Source organism: Nymphalis io, chromosome 25 (assembly GCF_905147045.1).
Source record: "Nymphalis io chromosome 25, ilAglIoxx1.1, whole genome shotgun sequence".
NCBI lineage: Eukaryota > Metazoa > Arthropoda > Insecta > Lepidoptera > Nymphalidae > Nymphalis > Nymphalis io.
In genome coordinates this window covers 9,681,742-9,709,490 of record NC_065912.1, presented here as the reverse complement: position 1 = coordinate 9,709,490, position 27,749 = coordinate 9,681,742, and the positions used below count along the sequence as shown (strand labels likewise).

Genomic DNA, 27,749 nt, shown 5'->3' with positions numbered 1-27,749 from the left:
ATCTGATTCGATTGGAATCTGTGTTACCGTGTGATTTTCATCATTTAATTAAATTAAATTTTAATTTTATTTGGGGTATTTTGTGTTATTTAGTATTTTAAAAATGATAACATAAATAGAATCGACTTACGATACGTTAACAGGTATCGTCGATTCTTCACTTCACGGGTAGGAAAAAGGTTTTTTTTACACACTTTATAATAAAATAATGATTTAAAGTATTCACAGTATCAATTACTATGGTACCGACCCCAATAAGATAAATTTAAATCATCCGGAGAAATAAAGGCAATTTTACATCACACAATTAATACATATTAAAACTATAATATAATCTCAATATTATTTACAATTGTTTTTTTGTATCATTGACGGATTTTAATGTACCTATTTAAATTAAGTTATATAAAACGCATCTTTATTAAAACATATAAAATGTCGTTCCGTATATATTAATAATTATTTTTTTATTGTATCTGGTTTTAAAAAATATAAAATATTTTATTTTAAATGAAATTGTAAATTTCTTTAAAGATATGCAAGTATAAGTATTCAATGTATATATTTTTTACTTTAAGGTTGGCATTTTACGCGTCCGCTAATGCCACTAATAGAACGCCATATTGGTTATATTTCCTATGCTTTTGTTTGATTGTCAAGTTACTAGTACAGCGAGGCAAGTGACGCCATTTATTGTTGTGCAAAAAAAGTAAATTTATTTGGAATTGTGTCGTTGTGACATCTATATGTGAAAAGAGAACAGTATTATTTTAATAATATTGAAGTTTTGATTATGTTTATTTTGGTGAACCTGCATATTTGACATCGGTGAGTTGAAACGATGCTGACCCGGCTCTAATTTTTGTTTTGTGTAGGTGTCGATTGTATTGGCATTAATTATGAGAATTTAATTATTTGTTAAACATATACCGCGCAGTATCGCGCTTATAACAGTTTTTTTCAATTACTTAAGTATAAAGGAAGGAAGGAAGTGGCGGGAAATTATAACATTTTGACATTACCATTATTCAAAATACAAATGAAGGTGTATGCGTATGGCGTTTAAAATTAATTTGAATTTACGTTTTACATTGTTAGTTATAATCGATGAATTGCAATTTATCCCTTAACTTCTAGGAATTTCATGTTTTGTACTTGATTTTAAGATTGATAATTTTTTTTAAAATTATTGCATGATATTAACAAGCAGGTCATATGTGGACTCTTTAATTTATTGAAATATTGTCCTTTCAAATATTCAATTTTGATGAATGTTATAGCTATGTCGGGCGGTCGGTTGGTCGTCCTTGACCGCCTGGGGCGGGATGTCAAGACTTACCCCCTTGAAGAGGGATTAGCTACAATAGGAAGTGATCCTGTCTGTGACATCCGGGTTATGCTGCCAACCGTCAGTCCTCATCATGCTACAGTTGTTGTTCATGCTAACCAGGTGAAAAAAAGTCATTACTTTGCTGAATTCTCGGAAAAATAAATAAAATTGAATAAAGATGAAAAAAACAACTGTGACATTGAATTGATATGAATGAATTATTGGTTGGGACCTTGAAGTATCTATTAGATGTAAAACATAAGTAGTGAAGTGGAATAGTGTTGTATTATAAAATAAATAATTAAGAACTGTCTGTAGTGCATATTATAGCAGAACAAATAGCAAATCACATATAATATATAAATCTAAGGTTTGCTAATCATTACTGATTCTAATATTAGAATAGGCTGTAGGCATTGTAGGTGAAAATATAATCTAAACATGAAAAGTGTGGGATAAGAAACCAAAATTAAGAAACTAAAAAAATAAATTGTTTTGTCTATTTCTTCTCTGATATAATGGATTATTGTGATAAGTAATTATTGCTCCTAAATAATTAGTGCATGTTGTATTTGCCATAAAAGGTAATATATTTTTATTAATTCCTTGTGACAAAATGACTGTGTATTATAACCGCAAATCATATATAAACAAGTTAAATTGTTACTATCATGATTCATGAATTAATATAATTAAATATAACTGTAGTGTTTAATGCTTACTGCTAATGTTTTCAATATATATGTAACTTTAGTAGGAAGGTAAGCAGCAGTAGGTATCAATTATGCTACAGTTTAGTCAAATAATTAAACAATTTAGTCTTTTACCTATTTCAATAAAAGAAGTATATATTAACAAGCTTTAGATACATTTCAAGTAATTTGCTATTAGTTGTACTGTATTACGCTCTACAAACAGTTTTTGATTAATTTACTTTTATTTATTATAAACACTATTCCACTTAACTAGTTATAACCACTGAAATCAATCTTCCAAAGTCATTAAAACACCACTTTCTCGTGAATAAATAGTGAATGTCATGGATTATTCAAGATCTCGTCAAATGATATTGCGTCAATTCAATTTCAAAGTTGTTTATTTGTCTTTACTCCTTTTATTAATTTTGTGGCTTAAATAGGTGATGAGGCAAACTAATTATTGATGTGATTTATTTTATTAATAAAAAAATTACAAGTAATGAAATGGTTATAATATCATTTATAACCTATTCCAATCGAAGTAGGAGTAAAGGTAAACAAAACGTAGATTTAGAAATTGCATGCGATTTTCTAATTGTTCTTGATTAATTTACTTTTATTCATAATACAACACTATTCCACTTAACTAGTTATCAACTTTCGAAGTTCCGATAACAACTTCGCGGACGTTGAAAACACAAGTTTTTCGCGAATCTATAGTAAATATCATTATTATTATTTAAAATCTCGATAATGATATCGCGTCAACTGATATCGGTGTCAAACTTGTTTATTTGGGTTTACTCCTCTTTTGTTGTAATAGGCTATAGTTGTGGTCATATAATTAAGAAAGATTTAAATTTCCAGTTTTTTTTTTTATATAAATCATGTCATGTGTAGTTATGTCTTCCTTCTTGAAAGTAACGAGTTATGAAATAGTCACATGGATAGAGCAAACGGTATTAGGAATATAGAGTAAAATCGCTAACTATTTATTTAACAAATTGTATATATTCTGTATAGAAACAAATTCAAATAGTAATGAAGCTGGATAAATAATTAAGAACGATTTGTTAAACTGCTCGAGAGTTGTTTTATATGAAACTTAGATTAAATAATAATAATAATATCCTGGGACATTATACACACACGGCCATCTGATCCCAAACTAAGCAGAGCTTGTACTATGGAAACCAGACAACTGATATACTATATATACTACTTTTCTTTTGTAAATACATACTTATATAGATAATTACACCCAGACTCAGGACAAACAGACATGTTCATGCACACAAATGTCTGTCCTGGGTGGGAATCGAACCCAAAACCTTCAGCGTGAAAGGCAGGTAACTTACCAACCACGCCAACCGGCTCGTCAAATAAATCACATCAATGTGAAGTGCGTAAAGAAAAAAAGCAATTTAATACAATTTAAAATAAAATTAATAGTTGGTAGCATGGCTACGGCTTTGACACTTTACACCGGCGAGGCATTAACTCGATCAATTTCTGAATTTTCGCAAGAGATAGAGTACCATTCTTCAAATAAAGCGTCATACAGCTCTCTTAAATTGCCATACTGCTATTTTGAAACCTTTTTCTTGACTTCGCACCAAAGATGCTTTATTGAGTTCAGATCCGGGCTGTTACTGGCCAATCTAAGACAGAAACTAATTGCGATGTGAGAAATTCCATAACTGTGCGTGCAGTATGCTTTGGATCATTATCGTGCTGGAATGTCCGAATTACCGGAAACACGTCTTCAGCATACGATCATATTGTTTCTGCCATATATTTTTGTATTAGGATTGAGCCACGTTTCCTTCTATCAGTTTAAAATGTCCAACACAATGTCCAGAAAAGTATCGCCAAATTTTTACATTTCCTCCACTTGTTTTAAAGTTCCTTTTATTTACTTAGGGTCGAATGCTTTATTCAGAGGGCGATACATATCGATTTTCATCAGAATATATCCCGTTTATTTTTGTCTCGTATGAAAACCTTTTGTTCACTACCTAATTGTCCAGTTATTATATCTCCTTACAAATGCAAGCTGGGCTCGCCTATGGCGCCGTTTCAACACGGGCACTTTCCTTGCTATCGTTCCGTGCAACTTTTCTTCAACCAAACGCCTTCGAATAGTGCATGCCGAGATAGCTCAAGGGTTTTTTTCCCCAAAATATTCTATTATCAGCTCATTAGGCCGTTTAAAAGAATTTTGTTTTGCCAAATGAACGATATGTCGATCATCTCAACGAGATGACTTTCTCTGTTTAGGTACACGCGAAACATTTGAAGTAGTTTGATACGTGGCAAAATGCTACCCAGCATGAAAAACCATCGTTTTTTAATGGTAGGATATCTTTTTATACGACCAATTTTTCTCGGAACTTTTATTTTTCCTTACCCTGTTAGTTTTTTTCCGCAAATTCTTTTCATACGAGGCAATCACTTTTAAGACTTTTACAGCACTAGATGGAGCCTAAATTATACGAATAGTGACCTACAACCACAGAGCCACAGAGTATTCTTCATTTAAATTCAAATAAAAAAAATAAACTATTCAGCGTCCTTAATTATATGACCACCACTGTTTATATGTAAATACAAAAAACGTTATCGATTAGGTTAACACACACGTATCTCGTTAATAAATAGTATGCAATCGCTGACGGTAAATGTATAAACATCTTTTTGTATAACATACATTCTATCAAAATACAAATGTACATAAAGATTGTAGTTCCCGAGTCCCGACACCCGGTACTCGTACCCTACACGGGCGCATGTGTCCGCAGACGGTGGTGCGCAGCGTGTCGGCGGGCGAGACGCTCGTCAACGGCGCGGCCGTGAGCGTGGCGGCGCTGCGGCACGGCGACGAGCTCGGCGTGGGCGGCCGCGCGCTGCGCTGGGAGTACGCGCAGCCCGCGCGCCCGCGCCCGCTCGCGCCGCAGCCGGGTACGTAGGGGCCGGCAGCGGGGACGTTGGGAAACTATGCCATGGCATCGATCAAATTTTAGATCATGCATGCATGTGTTGACACGATGCTTTACTTGACCGTCACCGTTGGCCCGCAGCGCTGGTGCGTCGCGCGACGCGAGCGCGCGGGCGGCGGCGCGGCAGCGAGCCGGCGACGCGCGCCGTGCTGGTGGCGCCGCAGCGCGCCTCCATGCCGGGTGAGGCTGGCGCAGCACCGTGTGCCTGCTTATATATCAACTCCTATAAATTTTTGTATTTTATTTTATATATATATATTTTTTATCAGCATCTTCCGGTGGAAAACAAGTGGCGATTGTGCAACCGCAACGGAGAGATACGAACGAGCAAGCCGGTAAATCACTTTTGAACAATCTCCTAGTATCTGATTTTATGAAAATAATAAATAAACTCATACTTTTTTATCGCAGAATCTTCTCGATCGAATACGAAGATGAGTCACAAGCGTCCACGTTCGAGCAGAAATGACGAGCAGGACTCTATTTCTGTGGACACCGACGGCTCCAAGAGGTAAGTTCACTGTCGAATGATAAACCATTAACCATACCATAAGTAAAATGCATCAATCACCCCGCAGAAAGTCGACCCCGCGCAGCAGCCCGAAGAGCCCGAACCTGCACGACACCACGAAGGCCACGCTGTGGATCGAGTCGCGCAAGACGCCGCGCGCGCCCGCCCTGCGCCTCGTGGCCATGCGGGGGGCGCACCGCGCGCGCACCGCGCCCGTCGCCAAGATACGCGCGCCCGCGGAGATAGGTACGTGCCGTAGTCACCGCCGCGCACCGCGCCCGTCGCCAAGATACGCGCGCCCGCGGAGATAGGTACGTGCCGTAGTCACCGCCGCGCACCGCGCCCGTCGCCAAGATACGCGCGCCCGCGGAGATAGGTACGTGCCGTAGTCACCGCCGCGCACCGCGCCCGTCGCCAAGATACGCGCGCCCGCGGAGATAGGTACGTGCCGTAGTCACCGCCGCGCACCGCGCCCGTCGCCAAGATACGCGCGCCCGCGGAGATAGGTACGTGCCGTAGTCACCGCCGCGCACCGCGCCCGTCGCCAAGATACGCGCGCCCGCGGAGATAGGTACGTGCCGTAGTCACCGCCGCGCACCGCGCCCGTCGCCAAGATACGCGCGCCCGCGGAGATAGGTACGTGCCGTAGTCACCGCCGCGCACCGCGCCCGTCGCCAAGATACGCGCGCCCGCGGAGATAGGTACGTGCCGTAGTCACCGCCGCGCACCGCGCCCGTCGCCAAGATACGCGCGCCCGCGGAGATAGGTACGTGCCGTAGTCACCGCCGCGCACCGCGCCCGTCGCCAAGATACGCGCGCCCGCGGAGATAGGTACGTGCCGTAGTCACCGCCGCGCACCGCGCCCGTCGCCAAGATACGCGCGCCCGCGGAGATAGGTACGTGCCGTAGTCACCGCCGCGCACCGCGCCCGTCGCCAAGATACGCGCGCCCGCGGAGATAGGTACGTGCCGTAGTCTCTGCTCGGTCGGATTGTCGTATCTCTCTGCATAACTTTTTCTTTCAAATGAAATAGATTTTGCGATACTATGACTCTCAACTTGTTTTATTGTGAACTAAAGCTATATATAATATTTTAACTATGGAATATTTTTAGATAGTTATTTTAAGGTTGAATATGTTTCGAATTATTTTATAAATCTATTTGGTAACTTAATATTTTATTAGATCATTTAAAATTGAGTTGAAATGGTTTTTGGTCATCGTAAGAGATTTTAAACTTTAAATTTAAAAAGAACATACGATTTATACATTAAGAAATAAAAACAATTCAAACCGCTACAAATACTTAATCATCAAATGTAAGCTCACGCGTCGGGTTATTGACCTTCATGCATTCACGATATAGACGATACGAGACGCTACTGGCTCACAAAAAACTGCACGTTAAATTCGTGATATGTAAATGTATGTGAAAATGTTATTACTTCACTTTAAATTAAAATTTCATTAGATTGCATTCGCCGTACGGACGTGTACATTTATTTTTATTAAAATAAATCGATTGCAGACTTTCAGAGTTGTAATTTATGTGTTGAAATTAGTTGTGTTACTCAGTAAACTCCATAGTAGGCATCAATAATGTTTATAACCTATTTACAAAAAATTAAGAACTACATTCTTTCGTCCTTAGATCACACAAAGCAAGCGGCTATCATGCTTATGACGGGTCACACGCCGAAATCTAAGCAAAGTCCGAAAAACAATCAGCCCTCGTACGTGATCAAAAAGCCGAGCCCAGTGAGACGAACACCGAAGCAGAGGAAGTCGAGTCCGACGAAGAAAACTCCGCAAGGAAAGAAGTCGAGTGGTTTAGAAGTTACTCCGAAGCGTATGAGCAGCTTTTCTGCCTCCCGATCCAACGCTAAGGCAGCTGCGGACCTTACTGTGAGTCTTTTTACAAATTGAGTTAAAATATTCCGACAATTGTTACAAATATGTGTTTCGTTATTGCTAAGAAAACTTGGTCGTTAGTGACGATTTTATAAACGAATACAATAAACTTGTTACTAAAATAAACATACCACATAATCGCATACATTTTGTAATTCTTATCTTTTCCGTTAATATATATTTAAAAGGTGTTAAAATTTCACGTGGAGTGATACAATTTTATTTATCAACACTGTATAAATACACAAGAATTTTAAACCTTAATTATTGTCTCTAGTTAGTTACTTTATTCCATGCTTTTTGTTGCAGGCATCGATATTAGAAATTACTGATTCTGATTCTCAAACAATACGAACTAGTAGCACGTCTGTACGGTCCCTGCGTAGAAGCACCTTGCGGTCACCAGTTTTGCCGACTCCAAAAAAATCTGCACTCAAGGACCCTTCCGCCAAAAAAAATACACGAAAAACAGAATCAATCAAGTTCGATTTGAGTAATCTGGAAAGTAACACACAAGACCGTTCATCGGACATATTATTTATTACCGAAACGACTAAAGAAAATGCATATAACAGTGACTCAGCCGATGGCCTGTCGCTGCACTATTCGGACACTTCGCCCACTCAATCGCCTTCGCCGAGAAAATCTATTCATTCTAGGAGTAGTCGAATGTTAGAAAAATCTTTGGGAAGTACATTTACGTACAATACACCTACACCGGAGTCCAGGAACATAACTATAGAGTCACCTCGAAGTCAAAAATCTTTGAGGGGTAGTTTAATTGTTCAGAAAGCATTACAAAGCTCTAATTTAGAATCTTCTAGATATTCCCGAAGGACGACAAGAACTGTTTCGGATCACAGTTACAGTACAACGCTCACATCAGCCCGTAAAACTAAAAGTTTAAGTCCGCGGTCCTCTAACCAAAATATTGAGTCTTATTCGATCGTTGATTTAGTATCGATTGGTTCGAACGAATCTGGCAGGAGTGTGTACGATTCCGCTGGCTCCAACGATAGCACAGCAACGTTTGATACTCCTCAAATTGTTGCCGGTAGGGCGACTAGATCGAACAATCCTTCGTTACTGGGTTCTAGTACTCCATACTTAAATAGAACGTCATCCCCAAAACCTAGTCCCGAACAAAACCGCAGTACCAGATCGCGAGAGTCCAGTGTGACCACAAGGCGATCTGCTTCCACCACTACACCAGAAAACACGCAGAAACAGACCCCCTACAATAGTACAAGGATTTCTAAAGCGTCTCGAAGTCGATCCAGAATAAATGATAGCGATATCCTACTTGTAGATGAAAATGAAGATTCATCACCAAAATCATCAAGGCGTACGAGTAAAACGAGCATTGCTAGCCCGATACTAAGGAAAAATATCTCCAGTACGGACACACCCTCTGCAAGTCCGTCGAATGGTACATTAACACCAACAAATCGACATAGTCCCGAAGAAGCCACTACGCCTGTACTTAGCATTCAAAGTCTTTTAGACCAAAGCGCATTGAGCCAAAGCTCCGTAACGTCTCAACCATCTGAAACTAGAACACGAGTAGCGAATTTGAAGAGAAAAACTGTAGGTTCTATCATTTCTCAGCCTAAAAAAAATAGAATGAGCATTAAATCAAGGTCACTAAATTTTAGTAGTAAAAGATCTTTACGAGCACGGAAGTCGTCTTCCGATCCGATAAAGTCACATAATAAAACATCGCAAGAAGACCAGAACATTGAAACTCCCAAAAGTTCTGTTAAATTAGTGCAAGAAGCAGTTAAAAATAAGCATTCGACTGCAAAGAAGCCTACATCAAAGCGCTCGATAATTGATAATCTTAATGAATCTGATTTTGTAAAACAATTATTCAATAGTCCAGTTAAAAGAAAATTATCCCAAAGTATGATAGAGTTTTCCAGAAAACAACTTATCGAGGACGACGATTCCCTTCCCTTAAGACCGACAAGAAAAACCACAGCGTTGACAGGAAGGTCACCTGATAACTCCTTATTAAATCAATCTGAAGCATTCCCACCGGAAGTGTTTGTCAGCCCCTTAAGCACTCCCAGCAACAGTCCTAATTTATCTGGAATGAAACGTCTGTTTGCTAAGAATACTCCAGAAAATGATTTACGAAACGTAAGAGGAGTGAAATCCTTGCTAAGAACTCCCCGTAATAGGAAACCTATCAGAAACGACCTAACCGAAGTATCGGGAGTGAAAAAAGTATTTGCTAGGTCGCCGAGAAACCGTTTGAGTGATGTGAGAGTTAAAGAAGTATTCGCTGTGTCACCTCAGAATGATTTACGACGGGTCTCAGGAGTGAAGTCTCTATTTGAATCGACAAGGAAAGCGAGAACACCAAAAAATGCTTTGGATGATTTGACGGGCGTAAAGAATTTATATCGAAAATCGCCGTTAAACGACTTGCAAAACGTATCCGGTGCGAAGAAAATGTTACGACTAAATTCACCAAGAAACGACCTGAGCGACGTGAGAGGTGTCAAACAACTATATAGACATAAGGAGATTCGGAACGATTTGAGCGATCTCAGTGGCGTTGAAGAACTATTCCATGAATCGCACAACCTGGACAGCACTTTCGATCAGTTGATAGGAAAACCTCGCGTTAGATCTTACACGAAATCTAAAAGCTTAACGAACGTCGATAAACACAACAAGCAAACGCGAGAGACAAAATCTCTACACGATTCTATCGGCCTCATAACGAACAACGTCGAGCAATGGCTAGACAACGAACTGAAAAAACGAGTCCACAGGCCTAACGAGTCTTTGACTCCGAAAAAGTCTATTAACAAAACGAATCTCACGCGAGAACTGCAAAAGCTCTCGACTAACACAATAGAGGGAAGCCTACCCATACGAACATCTAGGGTTCGCAGCGGTACTCTGACGAGAAGTATCGAGTCGGAGCTCCCATCGGAGCGCAAGAAATCTGCATCGGAATTGTACAGCCCGCACACACTGCCCATCAAAAAGCGGTCACTCGTGGGGCCCGCCGACGGGAGCGCCGACGGGCGCGCCGACGGGCGCCGGAGCGTCCTGCCGCTAAAGAAGCGCTCGGTGCTGCACTCCACGCCCGTCAAGGGCCGCGCGCCCGCCGCGCTCGAGCTCGGCCGCGTGTCGCCCATCGCGCGCGCCGACGGCTCGCTGGGGTGAGGCCGCTCCCATACCTCCGCCTCTGTCGACTTCGCTATTTATAACTGCAATATGTCTCATTCGAATATTTATTAACAGTATAATTGACTGTTCTTTACGTTGCCGTATATAATGTATAAGTAGTATGTGTATGTATGCTCTGTAATAATTACAAATTAATAATTTTCAGTAAAACACCCGAAGCAAAAGAAAAGCCGAAAGCAAAGACATCAAAAGGAAGAACGACTAAATTGCCAGAAATTGAAATACCGGAAGACGTGCCAAAACCGTCACCGAGGAGAACCCGTGGGAAGACATCTGTGCGAAATACTCCCCAACGAGTCAGAGCTACAAGAGGAAAGAAGATAGTTCCCCTAGTAACTAACGCGAAAAAAAGAAGGTCTTCAATAGTTATTACTAAGAAACCACCAGTGATGAGCCCTAAGACTATTCCTAAAAACACTAAAAACAAAACAGCAATAGTAAAGGAAAACAAATCTAATACAAGTCCAAAGAAAACTAGACAAACGAGACAAAAATCTCAAGTAGAAGAAAAAGTTAAAACTCCAAAAAAGACAAGAACTAAAACTAACGTAAAAGGTATTTCGGTTACTATTCCATCTCCACAACCGAAGGCCAGATCTAAGAGACAAATTAAAAAAAATCACGAACCGGTCGTTAATGACAATGATATCGAGGAAGCTAAACGGGGAAGGAAAGCCGCTGGGAAAAAAAGTATTACCAAAAAGTTAGAAGACTCAAAACCAGAACAAGGGAAACGTGTAAGAAAAACTGGCACCGAAAATATATCCAAACCCAGAACACGAAATGGTGAAATCGACCCAATAGAAGCGCAAACATCACCTAAAAAAAGTCGGAAAAATAACCAAGAAATAAATCAAGCTGATAAGTCCCAAAAACGATCGAAAGCCACGCGAGAGAAAGTTGAGAAACAAATAAGTGTCGAATCAGATCCAATCCGACCCACAAGAGGACGCAAAACGAAAGATACGACCATTCCAGAATCTGGTAAAAGACAGCGAAAAATAACAATAGTAGAGGACCCTAAAGCTGTCAAAGCCAATAGTGTAGAAGTTGTGCTGAGAAAAGGCAGACGTGGTACTAGAGCGGTAGGAAATGTTGAGCCGCCTAATGACAACGTTAATAAACAGAGTGAAGTTAAAACTGTGATTAAAAAGGGAAGAAGAACAAAAAATAGTGCAGTTGAGAGAGAAATTGAAGCTCCGCCAGTGGAAGTCGGAAGAAAAACTAAGAAAGATACGTCTAAAGAAGAAAGTAAATCTGTTAAAATGGTATGCATTTCACATTTTAATTTAGTATGTTATTGAAATAATGAACTGTGTGATAATAAGCGAACTTGATTGTTTTGTTTTAGGTGACACTAGTAGTGGAAGAAGTATCTAAGACTACGGGACGAAAGCGGAAGACGAAGATAGAAGATTCACTCGTCGAAGGTAGAGGAAACCATTATTTTATGGAAATATATTAGTGTCTTATCAAAAATAATTGTGACTAATGTAAATTTAATATCAACACATTATTTTTGCATGGATAAATTATAATGTATATTTTTTTGTAATATATCCCGCAGAGCCGACCGACAAGCGACGACGAGGTCCGCGTACCGTTGCCAGGGAGCCAGGTGGGTACCAGAAACGATTGTATAGTCGTGGTCAATGGCGGGAGGTGCAGATAAACGAACCTTAGATTTATATATTCCATGCGACTCGTTATTGTAATAGCTCTGCTATTATATTATATTCTACAAACAGTCCTTCAATAATACGTCTTTATTTGCTATACAACACTACCACTTAACTATCTAATTTTACATCCAAAGTTTCGACTATAACTTCGTGGACTTTCAAGATGCTATTTTTTTCAAGAATAACATAGATTATTTATGGCAATTCGATATCAAAGTTGTTTATTTATCTTTACTCCTCTTTTATTGGAAATGGCTTTATATTAAATATTTGATTTCGTAACAGCCTGTGAATGTCCCACTGCTGGGCTAAGGCCTCCTCTCCCTTTTTGAGGAGAAGGTTTGGAGCTTATTCCACCACGCTGCTCCAGTGCGGGTTGGTGGAATACACATGTGGCAGAATTTCAGTGAAATTAGACACAGGCAGGTTTCCTCGCGATGGTTTTCCTTCACCGTAAAGCACGAGATGAATTATAATTACAAATTAAACACATGAAAATTCAGTGGTGCTTGCCCGGGTTTGAACCCACGATCATCGGTTAAGATTCACGCGTTCTTACTAGGCCATCTCGGCTTTTTTTAATATTTAATTTATAAAGCTAATAATAAGTGAGTATACCATTTCGAGATGAACATATTCGGTAATCGTATTTTTTACAGTCGTTCAAAGGACCTCCAGCCGGTCTCGAAGAAGATAACAGTGTCTGTGCGTTAGATACTCTTCAAGTACAAATTTGATTGTTAAGGTGAGGTATGATTTGATGATATTAGTCAGCTAGCGTCTCTTGCAGCAGTTGTAAAATTCTCGTTAATTATTGTTTGTTTTTGTAATGTTATAAAAGTAACGACGTTTTAGATATTCATTTTAAAACACAATTGTTGAAAAGAAGAATAATCCCGCTGACTCTCCCTCGATTCCGAACCAACTATTTCCTTTGGTACCGAGAAATAATTATTTACATTAATTAATAGTATTTTTTTTACAATCAGTAAGCAATTGTAATGCTTTATATAGAATATACATTTTCTAGATGAAAAAAATATATCTCGTGTGGTATGGCTGGTAATTATAATATTAGCATAATCTGATTACAAGTTACAACACAAGTAATCATTGTTGTTGTTCAAAGATAAAACTATTCATTTAAGTTTACAAGTAAAGTTACTAGTTACTTTTAAACTAGTAACTTTTTAGTATGAAGTTAATAATTATAATTTTATCTTCCAGGTAGATAGATGATACTTCGTATATGAGAAGGTTTTGCATTTACAGTGTAATATAATTTTTAATGTAGATTTACAATACGCTTTGAGAGGAGTTTTACTTTTACTAAAAATATATATAAAATTATTTGTATTTAAAATGGGGTGCTCTTCAGAGATGCCAAAATATAGATTAGATTTGACTTTGTTCACATACTACGTTTCAAGCTATATGTACAAAATGTAAACTAAAAGCCGCTGCCACATCTTTGCGAGCGCTGTTACAAAATCAAGTGACGGAAGATTCCGTAATTATTTCCAATATTTTTATTTTACATTTTTGCGTTGAGGATTTTTTAAAACAAATCTTGACACGTCCTCCATATATTGCACACCTCAGCGCTGGTGTTATATGATCGGTATATAATAAAAATCACTGATAAACGTTTTTTTGTTTACATTTGGTATAAATGACAGCAAACTCAACTTTTAGATTGTTAACATTTACTTCAAATTTCTATGTAATGGTTATTATTCTGGCACTTGTTAACTAATAAGGTTCTATTTTTAATTTAATATTTTAACTTTGGTATATAAGAAATTAAGTTAGTTTGATTTTAATAAAATAATTGTCTATTATATTTTTATTGTTAATTAATTGAGATGCAGGAACAAGTATGAGAGCTCGAACAGTAGATCTTCAATTACCTAGTGATTGTGGCGGACTGCACTTGATAATATATTGATGAGCTAATTTGGTAACGATAGTTTATCATCTTTACATATGTTATTTTATATCAACGACAAAGATTATTCTTTCCATTCAATGAGATGGGTATGTATCAATGTATCCTGCATCTATTAACTACTTGAGTAACTCTGTGTCGATATTTTTTCCACAATTATAATGAAACAAATAGCTTTGCATAAATGACAATAATAATAATACAATTTCCATAAATGGCTGTAAACTTTTTTCATTGTGTAATTTTGTAATAAAACAATTGTATTAATCTTTTTATAACCATGTTTATATTTCACTTTTTTAACATATAATGCTGTTGGAGAAAATATTTACAAAGTAATAATTTAGAAAGTCTTTTAATTCAAACATTTTTTTAATATTCTAAAAAGATTTATATAATATAGCAATACTTTAGTTTCTGAAACGCTGATCAATATCGAATCAACAGATTTTACTTTATCCTGAACTGTAATGGCATATGCGATCACTGAGCGTTGAGTATTTAGCCAGAAAAGTAAATCTGATTGTGTTAAGCGTTTTAGAAAATAAGAGGTTAGTGTACAGTATATTCCATATTTTGGATAAGTGTTATACACAAAAAGGATATTGAAAATATTTTAAATATAATAAGACTATAGCAAATTAGAGCAAAGTTTCGTATAATCTGTATTTGTCAGGAATTTTAACAATACTACATTAAAGGGGTGTATGTTAACTTGAAAATAATAACTGTTTGTTTGTGATTAAAGCGACATATAATTGTCTCGATCGGATATCTTATTTTAATAAAAGGTGCTCTTCAGAGATGCCAAACCGTCTTAGATATATAGCTCAGTCTATATACAAATAGAGCCATTTGTTCGCTTATAGTTGTAGAAGATTTCAATTTTGTACAATATGTGAAACTATAAAGCTACGGCGGTGAAGTAAATACTTACGATGTTTATCTTTACAAATTGTTTTTTATTAATCGCCAATTCGTCTTATGAAAAGAAAATTATTTAACCGATAACGGTGTACACAAAAATAGTACTTCAATATTTTTTCTATTTTAATAATATATTTTACATTTTGTACAAAAATAATTAAAATAAAACTCGTTTGTTGGAATGTAATCGGTAGTTAAGTTTCGTGCTGTTAGAATTAGTTAACGGAATAATTGTCTCGATTTAAATATTATTATTATTTTCTGATACAGTACTCTTTGATTTAAATAAAAGTGTTGCAAGCGGATTATCAAAATCAAGTGTAAAATTTATTGCAACTTGTTTTGATGTCAGGAACAAGTTGCGGCGAGTATGTCGGATGACATGCGGCAACTACAGAGTGGTTATGAAAATGTAACGATCGAAGATATTTTCATCTCTGTTATTATTTAAGTCGCCGATAACACCCGTGCAGCTTGAGACGAACATGCGACATACGTACATACCACAAGTATTGCATCGCTCGAGCTAAGTAGACAGCGAACTAGATTTAAAATGAAGATAGATATTTGTGTTTAAAAATGTAACGTTTACAAAAATGTTCTCAAATTGTATTAGATGTTACACCAATGGAAGAATGTTAATTGTCTCTCTTAATGTTTGCCGTTGATTATTATGCAGACGATTTGCTTCGGCTCTGTAATATAACTACAAGAGAACAAAATACTTTATGCCTTCGTTTTAATATCGATGACAATTAGTAATATAATTAAGATTTTTTAATAATAATTACATTTTGAATAATATTGCTTTGTTCCAAATTTAAATTTATGTTGAATATCTAATAATAATTATGTGATTATGTACAGGTAGTTTTATTTTTACTTCCCTTATTTAATTAAAAAAGATAATCCTTGGTATAGTTTATTTTACGATGTCGAGAAGTTGTCGTAAATAATTTCGGTGATGGCCAGAGGTTAGAATATCTGAATCTTAACAAAAGATTCCGGTTCCATTCCATGTTACGGATGACAATTAGCGGCAGTATCCAGCGACCCTGGATTGAGCACTGAATTGGAGCAGCGTAGTAAAATTAGCGCCAAACTTTCAAAATGAGAGATTTTTATTTAAAAGCCTGTAAATGTTTCTCAGTAGTATATGCGGAGCGTTAGAAGATTTACACAACTGATATTAATTTTCTTCAATATTTGTTTTTTATAGTATATACTTTCTACAAAAAAAAATGTGTCATTCGGATCTATAATCTTGGAGCTTGCGTTGTTTAAGAGGAATACTCGCAGTTCTTTTATACACAAAAAGAATACGGTGATAAATGTATTTTATACAATAATATTGATTATGTTAATGAAATCGGCGACAATCATTGTATATAAACTCGGATAGGACAAAAAAGCTCCAGATGACGCGCATCTAAACGGAACACATTTTGAGGGACACATTATACACAAAGTACTTCCCTACTTCAACACTCCATACTGTAGTCATTAAAATACAGCGTGACTAGAATGACAGCTGTGAAACTAATAAACTGTGACTGGTTCTGAGAAAGTAATGAAATCTATATAAAAAATTAAAAAAAAATATAGTCAATATTTCAAACTATGTATGTATGAACATTTAGTGTGAAGCGCTGTATTTAAAAATATAATAGTAAGCTAGGTAAGAATAATTTTTCGCGTGCCAATTCAAACGAGCAGTTAGATGTTATTACGAGTTTACGTCGTCACAACCGCTATCGACTGCCGCTCCGCCGAGCGAGTGCAGCGCGCGGCGCTAGGCGGGCGGCTGCGGGCGCGCGCGCACGGGCCCGGACACGCGGAAGATGGTCGGCAGCAGCGCGCCCAGCGCCGCGAACAGCGCGGGGCTCAGCGCGGCCGGCAGCGCCGCCGTCAGCGTGCGCAGCGCCGCGCCGCCGCCGCCGCTCGCCTCCAGCACGAAGCCCTTCACGCACTTCAGCACCAGCTCCGCGCGCCGCATGCACCACGCCGCCGTCATCTCCTGCAAGCGGCCCGCGTCACTCGCGTCGCACCCCGCCACCCCCCGGCCCCCCGGCCGGCCACTCACCTCCGTCAGCTCGTGCCGCAGCAGCAGCGGAATGGCGATGGACGTGACGTCGTTGCAGCAGGCCGCCTTCAGAATGTTGCGGAGACCCAGAATGGCGGGATGGCGAGACGTTATGTCGCCTGAAATACCCAAGACTGACAAACGCTCATTTATAAATAGAATATAACTAAGTCGGTTTTCGTGCCTCTCCTCCCAGTTATGTATTTTGTTTATGTAGTTTAAATTAATTATCACTAGTTTTAGAATAAGTAAGTTTACATCAAATTAATGTATCACTGAATTGTAGGTCGAATAAACCCTGAAAAAGTCTACGGTAAAAAGATGTATCTATCTCATGCGGACCTCAATTTCGTCCCTTGACCCGACAAACGACCGACGTATAGTCCACGTCGACGGCAGGAGTAACTCGGCAACCTGCATGTGTCTAATTTCATTGAAATTCTGCCACATGTGTATTCTACCAACCCGCATTGGAGCAGCGTGGTGGAATAAGCTCCAAAACCTTCTCCTCAAAAGGGAGAGGAGGCCTTAGCCCAGCAGTGGGACATTAACAGGCTGTTACTGTACTGTACTTAACTCTACCCTTACATACTTCGGAAGGGCCAGGTAAATACGCAACCTGATTTGAGCGAGTCGTCGTCGACCACGAGGTGGAACACGACGTGCGCCTCCGCCAGGTTGCTGTGGCGCGTCACGAACACGTCGCCGGCCCGCAGCGCCCGCCGCGCGCGCGCGCCGCCCGCGCGCTGCGCGTTGCGCCGCGCCGCCTGCGACACACGCGCGTCACGCCGCCGCCACTTAGCGCACTGCCCCCCCCCCCCGCCCCCCACTCACGGGCTCCTCCACCGCCTCGGCGATGCGGCGCAGCTGCGCGTCCAGGTCCGCGAAGTGGTGCTCGGTGGCGGCGCGCAGCTGCGGCGAGCGCACGCGCGCGTCCGCGCACAGCACGGCGCCGCTCAGCTCGCTCGAGTACAGCGCCAGCGCCGGCTGCACGCGCGACCACGCGCCGCTGCGGGCGATTAGTATTCGAGGCGAAGTCGTATATCCTTATATTGGGGAGGCGGGCGGACGAGTAGGTGGTGAGCGCCGCCCGTGGAGATCGATTTCACCGTATTAATGTAAATCATTGCGTCCGACGTCAATGCGCCACGAAATCGAACAAGCGGTTCGGAACGTACGCTGGAGCGCTCACCCGTCGGCTCTGTCGCCGGAGCAGAGGTCCATCATGTCGACGGCCACGAGTCGTATGTTGTGCGTCTGCTTGAGCTGCGAGCCGAGGTGTATGGTGAAGCTCTCCTCCAGACGCGGCGCGAGCGGCGCCAGCGGCTCCGGCGGCAGCGCGCTCAGCGGGGACGTGCTGCCGACACACCGACCGACCGACCGACCGACCGACACGTTTTCGCAGATTACATTAGTTGCTTAAGTCAAATGATTTTATGCTATTGTAGAGGACATCCCCATTAATTAGTTTAAGCCCACCTGATGTGAAAGTCTGATTGAGCGTGGTAGTTATACTTTGGTGACCAATAAGTGTAGTGCTTTAATATTGAATAAAAAAATTAATGAAAGTAAATTGAAATTGACAATAATGACATGTGTAATTAAATAAGTCTCTGCACCTCGGAGTAACTCTCTCGTCAGTCTGATATTCGTTAATGGCATTCATGAGCCAGGCTCTGTGGGCGGCTCTCTGAGTGTGCCTCAAAGCATCGAGCTGAGAATCCCATCGCCCCGCTGCCAGGCTTTGCTGCTCAAAATGTGTTGCTGCTAATGCATTAATTTCCTCTTCAGTCGTTGATACATTTAGCAGTCGTATTTTCTCTTCCATTTCTTCTGTTTGTCTGTAAATTGTATCAACCAAATTCCATAAATGTTATAAGTACAAAATAAATGTTATAAGTACATAATAAATGTAAATTTATACAAATATAGAAAAAATTACATCAAACATCAGTACAAGTTGAACACCTCATTTGCTACTTACTTTTTGTAATTTGTGCATTAACTAAAATATTATTTTTTTATTATAAGTGAAATTATGAAAAATAATATTACTCCTCATTAGTCCAAGATCCCAGCGGATATTTTAATATATTTTGTAAGCTGCCGACCAATCATAGGGGTTAAACGTGCATAATATTTAATTCAATTTAGTGTTTGGTCGAGTCTGTTCAGCACTACTGCTATTTTGCTTTACGTATGCGTATACACTATGCACTCCCCCTAAATATCATAGAAAAAAATCAAGTCTCAGAATGTAAGTAGGGTTGTGTTTTTTGCTTTCGATATTTAAAGTGTCTGGCAATAAATACTGCCGATAGAAGGTGTCAGTATTAATTTCAAATTGTTTACAATATTTCCTACAACATTGTTAATCAGTCCTCAGACTGTAAGTAAATTGAGTACAAATTTTATGTGTCTGTAGCACCTGGTACCTAAGAATTGGCTGTCGGCCCAAGTTAGCGGGTATATATATGTTCACTGGACACACTAATACTAGTTGTTTGTACATATTTTGTCCATCAGAAAATAAGTAAGGTCTAGGGGCCCTGGGATCATGAACTATATGGGTTATTATATATCAGATACAGTGAACAAAATCTTGGAACAATTCAAATGGTAATTCTTTACTATCAGGTTGTAATTAGATCACCTGAGTGTTTTCATTATGCTTACAAAAACAAACTTACTTTTGTGTAAGTTTTTGAATATCCTCATCACGGTTCTTCAACATATTCATAACTGTTTTAGCATAAGAGCTTTCCACTTGCATAATGGTCTCCAAGGCAGGTGAATGAACTAGCTTGTGGTAAGCGGCTGCAAACACTTCTTCATCTGATGTTCCTTTTTGTTCAGCAAAGTCTACTACATTTTCTTTGAATTGTTTTTCCCAATTTTTAATTATGCTCTCTACATCGAGCTCATTATTTTTAAATTGATCAATGAGTTTCGCATCTCGTTCATTGTGGAAATTTTTCGTTTCTTCCGATACAAATTCTGCTAATTTTTCATTGAGTTCTGCAAAGAGTTTATCAACAAAAGACTTCAATTTCAAGGAATTTAAAGCAATTATTATAGGGAATAGTTTAAAAGAAAATAAATATCAATAGGAAATAATCATCAAGTACTAGTAAAATTTTATAAGTGTTAGCTGTAATACTTTCGACTTTTGTGAAACAGCGTGAACGTTATTGTATTATTATTAAGTTATCTAATTACCATCCTCCAAGTACACCGGTATATGAAACATTTTTAAAACTCTTTGCACGAGCTCTCTCGTCGAGCCATCGTATGGAATTTGCACAGGCACTTCCAGTTTGTATAGTAATTCTTCGTTTGTACATGTTGGAAAGGAGAACTCAAAGGTTTTCGAGGTATTTTGTATTGTTTCCGTAGTCATTTTGTCAACAAAAATACACCTCCTTCAAACTTTTGTTTGATAGATACGTCAAATTAAATTTGTTTTGACAGCTCGTTTTTGGATACACACTCTAAATTAAAAAAAAAGCTACTTGGGTATTTTATAATAATAAATTTAACTAATATTCAGGTAGGCACTTATAAGTGCTGTTGAATCTATAATATAAATAATATGAAAAAGGTATAAATTCAATGTAAGCTATTGATGCATAATATAGTTTCAACTGAGAAGAAGTAATTGTATTGTATTATATACTAGCAGTCTATTTCATCAAACGTCAATTAAAAAATATAAGTGTATGTTAACATTTCATAAACTTAAAAATCTCTTTAAATGTTATTATTAATTACAAGAATACTTTGTAGATGTCTTAATTAAAGTTCGAGTTTTAATGCAGGATTCGTAACGAACATTGATATTTGTGAATATTTACCACATTTTAAATGTGATTTATATTAAAATAGTAACTAAGCCGCTTTTTGTCTTTTCGCGAAATGGTGGTAGGGTTAAAATATTAACGATTCAAAATTTATACGCTTATTGTAAAGTTTACTTGAATAAAATACACACTGCTGGGCTACGGCCTCCTCTCCCTTTTTAAGGAGAAGGTTTTGAAAATACATTTGATTTAATTTGAAACATCATTAAATTATTCTTTATTCTGCACGAAAAACAACAGTTATTATGTCTGTAATTTTTAATCTTATTAATTTGATATATTTTTGAGTAACTAACTAGTAATTTATCAATTATTTTAAATGAGATTTAAATTTATTAATAGGCCAAATTAAAAATATCTGCAAAATCTTATTATATAAAGGATGTCATTGGAAAATTGAAAACCAGTTGGTTATAAATTAATTAGGTAAATGTATCGGCATTACTCTATTATACACAATGTAAAGGTGTCTTTCAAAATATAAAGGGATAAGTTTTGTTTATTGGTCACCTATATATTATATTCCAGTAAAGTAGTATGAAAACTTAAAGATGGTAACAAACACTGAGAATGAAGCGAACGGATCCGAGCATCAATAAATGAAAAATAGAATGTCATCATTAACAAAATTACAACCCTGCCGGTTCTGTCAGGTCTGAGGTACTTCTTTAGGGTCGGGCTAGTAAAAAGTTACTGTTAAATTCTGATAAGGATTTCTCAGTAGAACCATCTGTAGTTAGGAATGATGTATATCCACGCCTCGGTATAACGTAGCTAATGACGTTGATTCTGATCTCTCTTCGTTCGTATCGGATTACCGTTCGCACGGACTATATGGGCTATGGGGATAAGGATTTCTCACACAATTGTGAGCTAAAATATATTCTGCGTATCCTTAAGCCTGACCGATTGAAATTTTACCTAACTACCATGTCTGTTTTGAATTAGATCAATGTTATAATGATTAAGTGTGTTACAAGAAATTATTTCTTGTAAGTAACAAGTTACGTGAGACAAATATTGTAGTCTTTTGCAGTGAAATATCGATAGAATAGTCGACGCAGCATGGTGGAATAAACTCTAAATCTTCTTCTCAAGGTGAGAGGTGTCTTTAACCCAGTAGCAGCACATTAATGTCACGTTAGTTTTAATAGTTTAATTTTGCTTTTAATACTTTTATTTTAGTATGGCTAATAAAGTGTAATGGTTCTATGCTGAATAAAGGTTTTAGAATTCCATCAAATGTTCATCAAAGGCTATTTAAATTTCTATACTAACGGTCTTTTATTTAATCGATCTGTTAATTATCAGAACCTCTGACTCGATCTGGACCGATTCTTTAAAAATATACGTCTAAAAATAAATGTCTGAAGTTTGTCTGTGATACAATTGTACTAGATACATATTAGTTTCGTCTCTACATAAAAATAGAAAACTGTTTTAAGTTTTATTTCAATTTATTTGCCATTCGATGTTAGAATATGTGTTTGTTACGGTGTGTAATGAGAAGTCCAGGTTATTTAAGACATGACCCTGTGAGGCCTTACTTTACTCAGACTTGATTTAAATATTTATTTCAACAGAAAAATATGAATACATAGTATTCCTCACATATCCCTCGGCTTCTGCCGTTTGATTCAACAAACACCCGAACTAGGGACAGTTGTACACGATATTGGTATAGTAAAACTATATTTCATTATATATAAATAAAAAATGGAAACAATAAATTACATAGAGAATTTAAATAAAAAAGTTTTCGGTTCTCATCGCGTTTAATCCGATGTGAAGAACCGGGTGGGCCAGGTGGTAGCCACCTCCATGTTCGAGCTCCTCAGGTGGTCTGGTGAAATTACGCAGCCTCACCGCCTTCCTCCTCTTCGGCGCTGGCGGTCAGCATGGTGATCAGCTTGGTGGTGTCGATGAAACCTTTGTCGTCGATTTCCATCTGGTCGTAAGCTTCGTCGACTTCGTCGGCGGAGAATTTGTCACCCCAGGTCATGAGGGCGTGCCTCAGCCTTTCGGAGTCGATCTTGCCGTCATTGTCGAAGGTCTTAAAGGCGTTGATGACAACGTCATCATCATCAGAACCACCGGACATGCGGTTTGCGAACAATGTAAGGAGCTGAGTGAAGTTGATAGGGCCAGAGGCCTCGTTGACCATCTCGTCGAGCTCCTTCTCGGAGGCGAGTCTGCCCAGGGAGTCGAAGGTCGCACGGAGGTCGCTCTTACCGATGATACCGTCCTTGTCATGGTCCATTAGCTGGAAGGCCTAGAAACAAAAATATATACTGTTAGTTTTTGAATTACAAAACTAAACCACTTGGTACGGTACAAAGTATTTACGAATACGTCTTATTAAATGATAAAGAATGTTGATATTATTATCGTCATCTCAAGTTACTGCGACAAAGCTTCTCGTGTTTATAAAACAAGACGCACGAGCTAAACAAGCCACTGAGATGATAGATTTATGTCAAATTATGAATTTAATATTGATTCATTTCGGGGAGTTTTCACTGCAATTACTTAATGTAAAAAATACCAACTATTAAATTTTAGATGGTGTTACCAAAGTTACAAAAGTACGTCGTGTATTGAGCCTCAAAAAGTAGATTATTATGATGCTGACCTCCTTGAATTCGGCGACCTGCTTCTGGGAGAACATAGAGAAGACATTGGAGCCAGTGCGCTTAGCCTTGCGGCTTCCACGTGATTGCCTTTCGGCGGGCGCTGCAGCCTCTTCAGCGGGCGCATCTTCTTTTGCCTTCTTCTTCTTGATCTTCTTTTCTTTGTCCGCCTAATGAAAATATATATAATATAATAATGTCTTATATTCCAAACACTACGTTATGCATATAAAAAAAAAAATACAATTGAACCAATTACATCAATATTTAAAATGGATTATCATACAGATATAGAACAATGTACGTCACATTTTTTTTTCAATTTTGATTTTTCAGTGATATATATCTATAGTGTTTGGTAGTCGTTCATATTCTGTGACAAATATTGAGGTTGTTTTGATACGATTTCAATAACAATTTAATAAAAATAATGATAATAATATGGATCATTGAAGGCCGGATAATGTTTAGTTTTAATTTAAAAAATGATTTCTCGTAAGTTAAATAAATCCTAATATCAATTTCTCTGCCAGTAATTAATCTATTATTGAATTTCATTTCGACAGTTCCCGATTTGGCGTTGGAAGTCTGGTGGAAGGCGCCTTTATATTTAGATCAATCGGCATCTGTTTACAGGCGCGCGAAGCATTGCGTTACGTGAATTCATCGGAAATAGAATCGTACGGTATTCAATTTTATCGAATCATTGAATTATTTTAATTTGTATTGAAAAAAATATATATTACTTTAAACCTGCCTGTACAGAAACTTATTGAGCTAATTTATACGGTTTTTTATTGTATGTTATTTTATTTAGACGTAGTTCGCCAATTCAATTGAATTATTATCGCTTGAAGTATCGGTGAATCTTTAGTATTATTTTTATTTACTACTTCGATTTAAACAAACTGGGCTAATAACTAAAATGCCACTTGGGCAAACGAAATCTTCATCTAATAAAACATCGCTCCAACGAGTAGATCCCGCGTGTCTATAAGACAGTCACTCGCACCAACGTCGTCACAAATTTCACTAATCACTTGAACCGCTCGTTTCACTTCACTGGACTTACCATTTTGTATAGTTTGTTGGTTCGACGGAAGAGAGACTGTACCGCTCGGCAGTCCCACCCTGACTCCGAGTTATCGTTCCCGGTCCAGCGTCCAAGAGTTTTCCCCCTCCCTTCCACTGCCCGGATTCGATTCCTGCGCACGATCCCATATATAGTTCGCTAAATAATATCTGTACCGGGAACGCATCACAACTCTTTAGTACGCTCGGACGTTCGGCTGTGCTCAATGATTTAAAAATAATATCAGCTACCGGCCTCGGCGAAGATTATTGGTTTCACATAGTTTTATTTTAAACGGTGTTTTAACTATTGCGAATTGTAATAATACTTTAAGAATCAGTTGCTTTAACAATACACCGATATATTATATATTTAGTGACTGATACTAAATCAGGGGTTTTGAATATAAATCAATAGGTATTTTCTTATAGTCTCTAATAATTTCATTGCAATGTCATCATTTTCCAATCGACGTCTGCTTCCTCAATGATTCAATAATTCAAGGTTTATTGTAGGGATTGTTTCTTTCTAAATGAATCAGTTGCTTTAAATAATAAAACGTACACTTAATATATCTCTTTATATATATTACGTAAGAAACATAAAATTTCTGCTATAAGTACCGTTAAATTTTGTTGTGCATATTAAGATAATTCTGTCTATTAAAATGACGTTAATTTTGAATAGAAACCTATGAAATTATGCTTTAGTTCTTTGAAACTCATACGGAGGTTCGATGGGTTTTTAGTACTATACTTAAATCTCGTTTATCCGTCGTGAAAATAGAAATAAAATGTCTAACACAAGGTTTTCCTTAAACACTGAAATAACCATTTTGCTTATTTTGCTTTTAATCCTACAAACATTATTTTTTGTTAAATCCAATAATTATATTTACAATTTGATCAAAGAATTGAGGCAACTATCTTGGATTATATATAAACCGGTCACTTTAGGATGGTGCTTAACTAAGTTATGTAGATCATTAACCATACAATGCGAGTCTTGGAAGTAGGTATCTCAATAAGTGGCTGGTGTACATTGACCGCGCCAAGGTTCACGAGTTCTAGACACTGAGCCATTTCGGCTCTTGAGATATGTAAAATTGAAATAAAGACTACGTTTTATTTACACGAGCAATATAGGTGGCGACGGGTGCATAGGCAGTTGACTACATTGCATGTATCGGAACTGTATTGCGACCGTATTTGGATATCAGATAAGCGAAGTTGGAATAAATGCCACTTCACAGTATAAAGTTTGTGAAACCTATATGGCTTCATGTTTAATCATTCTGAATTTTAAGTTTTTAATTAAAATATTGTAATTTAATATTCAATCAAAATCGAAATATACTTTTACAAGCTTTTACAAGTATTTTTGAATCATCATTTTACAGAATTATATTAAATTTAAACCTAATACCGACTTAGAATGTAGATTCTAATGAGAAGAATCGGCAAGAAACCAATGATCTTAATAACATCAACCTTTCATTGGGTAGAAGGACTTTATGCACGTCCGTCTGGGTAGGTATCACTCACTCATCAGATATTCTACCGCTATATAGGAACACTTAGGCAGTAATGTAATGTATCATTATATTAAAATGTGTGTTATATATTTTTTTGAAAGACTACATCAAAGTATTATGAAAACACCACAAAATGAAAATTTTATTATTCATTGTATTACGAATTACCCGTTAGGCTCGCTTATGGGGTTTACACATTGACATGTAATAGCATATAGGTTATCTCAATAAAGCTATGTAGGTTAGCTTTATATACATATATACTATACGTAATACCTATTACAGGAGCTACTCCGGATGAGAATTGTAACAAAGTTCACAACTCTCATATTTCAAGACTATATGTAGCATATTTGACCCAGTTTGCAGGAAGGACTGCTGCTTTTACTCGTAATTAGTAACCCATAAGCTATTGTTAAGAGTTTGTTTAAAATATTTATAATAAAGAATTTAACTTGTTTTGTATGGACATGTCACAATCCCTAGAAAAATACATTATCATTATTTTTGCATATCCATTCTTAATAGAGTTGGAAATGTTTAACCAATGCTTAAGCATTTAAATATGATTTCTATTAAGCAAACAATTTTCTTATAAACAATTATAAGTAGGTCTTACAGAATTTACCAGAAAACAGCTCGAAGATATTGAAGTCAGAATATTTTTATTCTCAGGTAAATTAACAATTATGGCCTAAGCGCTGACGAACGCGCGTTACATAGCTATTCGGGGCGATCAGCGGGGCGGTGCGAGCTATTCCTGTCTTCGGTCCAGTTAGTCACACGATCAGGAATAAACTCATTGTAATCCACACCGATTACACCTCTACATAATCATAATAAAACAACGCCGGGACTGAGTTTAAGCATGAAGTTGAATTTCAAATATAGATATTTTTGTGAAATTTAGATAATACAAACAAGACAGATGAGCAAATGGCTTGATAGTAACATTCATCGCCGCCCATACACATAACACTGTTATATGTCACCATTTTTTAAAGCGTCACTTCATCAACTATGTAGATATAATTTCTTAACCTTTGCACCTATAATAATATTACTCATTCATCCTAAAACACAGCGATGTAATGTCTTACTGGTCTGCTAGTAGAAGAAGCGATCAGTTGGAAAAACGTAGACGAACTAGCTAGAATGTCCTACTGATGGGCTAAAGGGCTCTTCTCCCTTTTTGAGGAGAAGGTTTGGAGCTTATTCCACCACGCTGCTCCAATGTGGGTTGGTGGAAAGGGGGTCCTGCTCTCCTCGGTAAATCGCAAATACGTGTAAAGACGTAGGCACGTCATGAGGTGAATTCGACTTTAACCAAATCAGTAACTAATAATAAATATCAATT

At 37.8% G+C, this 27,749-nt stretch overlaps 3 protein-coding genes across 5 annotated transcripts; 1 reads left to right on the top strand and 2 right to left on the bottom strand.

The window, feature by feature from the left end:
* The first annotated feature begins 639 nt into the window (after nt 1-639).
* On the top strand, nt 640-14,298 carry LOC126778073 (serine/arginine repetitive matrix protein 2-like). Of its 3 annotated transcripts, none has more exons than XR_007670121.1 (14): nt 640-828; nt 1,281-1,450; nt 4,830-4,989; nt 5,109-5,207; nt 5,297-5,362; nt 5,439-5,538; nt 5,606-5,784; nt 7,190-7,443; nt 7,759-10,628; nt 10,802-11,924; nt 12,008-12,086; nt 12,224-12,274; nt 12,998-13,088; nt 13,566-14,298. XR_007670121.1 is itself a non-coding variant. In XM_050501426.1 (14 exons), exons 2-13 carry the CDS (start codon nt 1,283-1,285, stop codon nt 13,033-13,035), a joined length of 5,187 nt encoding a protein of 1,728 aa, XP_050357383.1. In that variant the 5' UTR covers nt 640-828; nt 1,281-1,282; the 3' UTR covers nt 13,036-13,083; nt 13,566-14,298. The 3 variants fall into 3 exon arrangements, 2 of the variants coding, with proteins under 2 accessions (XP_050357383.1, XP_050357385.1); XM_050501426.1 differs by having other exon boundaries at nt 12,998-13,083; XM_050501428.1 differs by lacking the exons at nt 640-828; nt 1,281-1,450; nt 4,830-4,989; nt 5,606-5,784 and having other exon boundaries at nt 5,139-5,207; nt 12,998-13,083.
* Nucleotides 14,299-16,313: 2,015 nt separating this feature from the next.
* Nucleotides 16,314-20,724, bottom strand: LOC126778159 (protein C12orf4 homolog). The gene is made up of 8 exons (XM_050501599.1): nt 20,516-20,724; nt 19,987-20,314; nt 18,916-19,137; nt 18,489-18,653; nt 18,131-18,305; nt 17,916-18,063; nt 17,297-17,415; nt 16,314-17,230 (listed from the first exon to the last, which is right to left on the bottom strand). The coding sequence occupies exons 1-8, from the start codon at nt 20,694-20,696 to the stop codon at nt 17,006-17,008; spliced, it is 1,563 nt and encodes a 520-aa protein (XP_050357556.1). The 5' UTR covers nt 20,697-20,724; the 3' UTR covers nt 16,314-17,005.
* Nucleotides 20,725-22,831: 2,107 nt separating this feature from the next.
* On the bottom strand, nt 22,832-25,072 carry LOC126778294 (myosin regulatory light chain 2). The gene is made up of 3 exons (XM_050501791.1): nt 24,859-25,072; nt 23,789-23,956; nt 22,832-23,428 (listed from the first exon to the last, which is right to left on the bottom strand). The coding sequence occupies exons 1-3, from the start codon at nt 24,859-24,861 to the stop codon at nt 23,009-23,011; spliced, it is 591 nt and encodes a 196-aa protein (XP_050357748.1). The 5' UTR covers nt 24,862-25,072; the 3' UTR covers nt 22,832-23,008.
* Nucleotides 25,073-27,749: the final 2,677 nt, after the last annotated feature.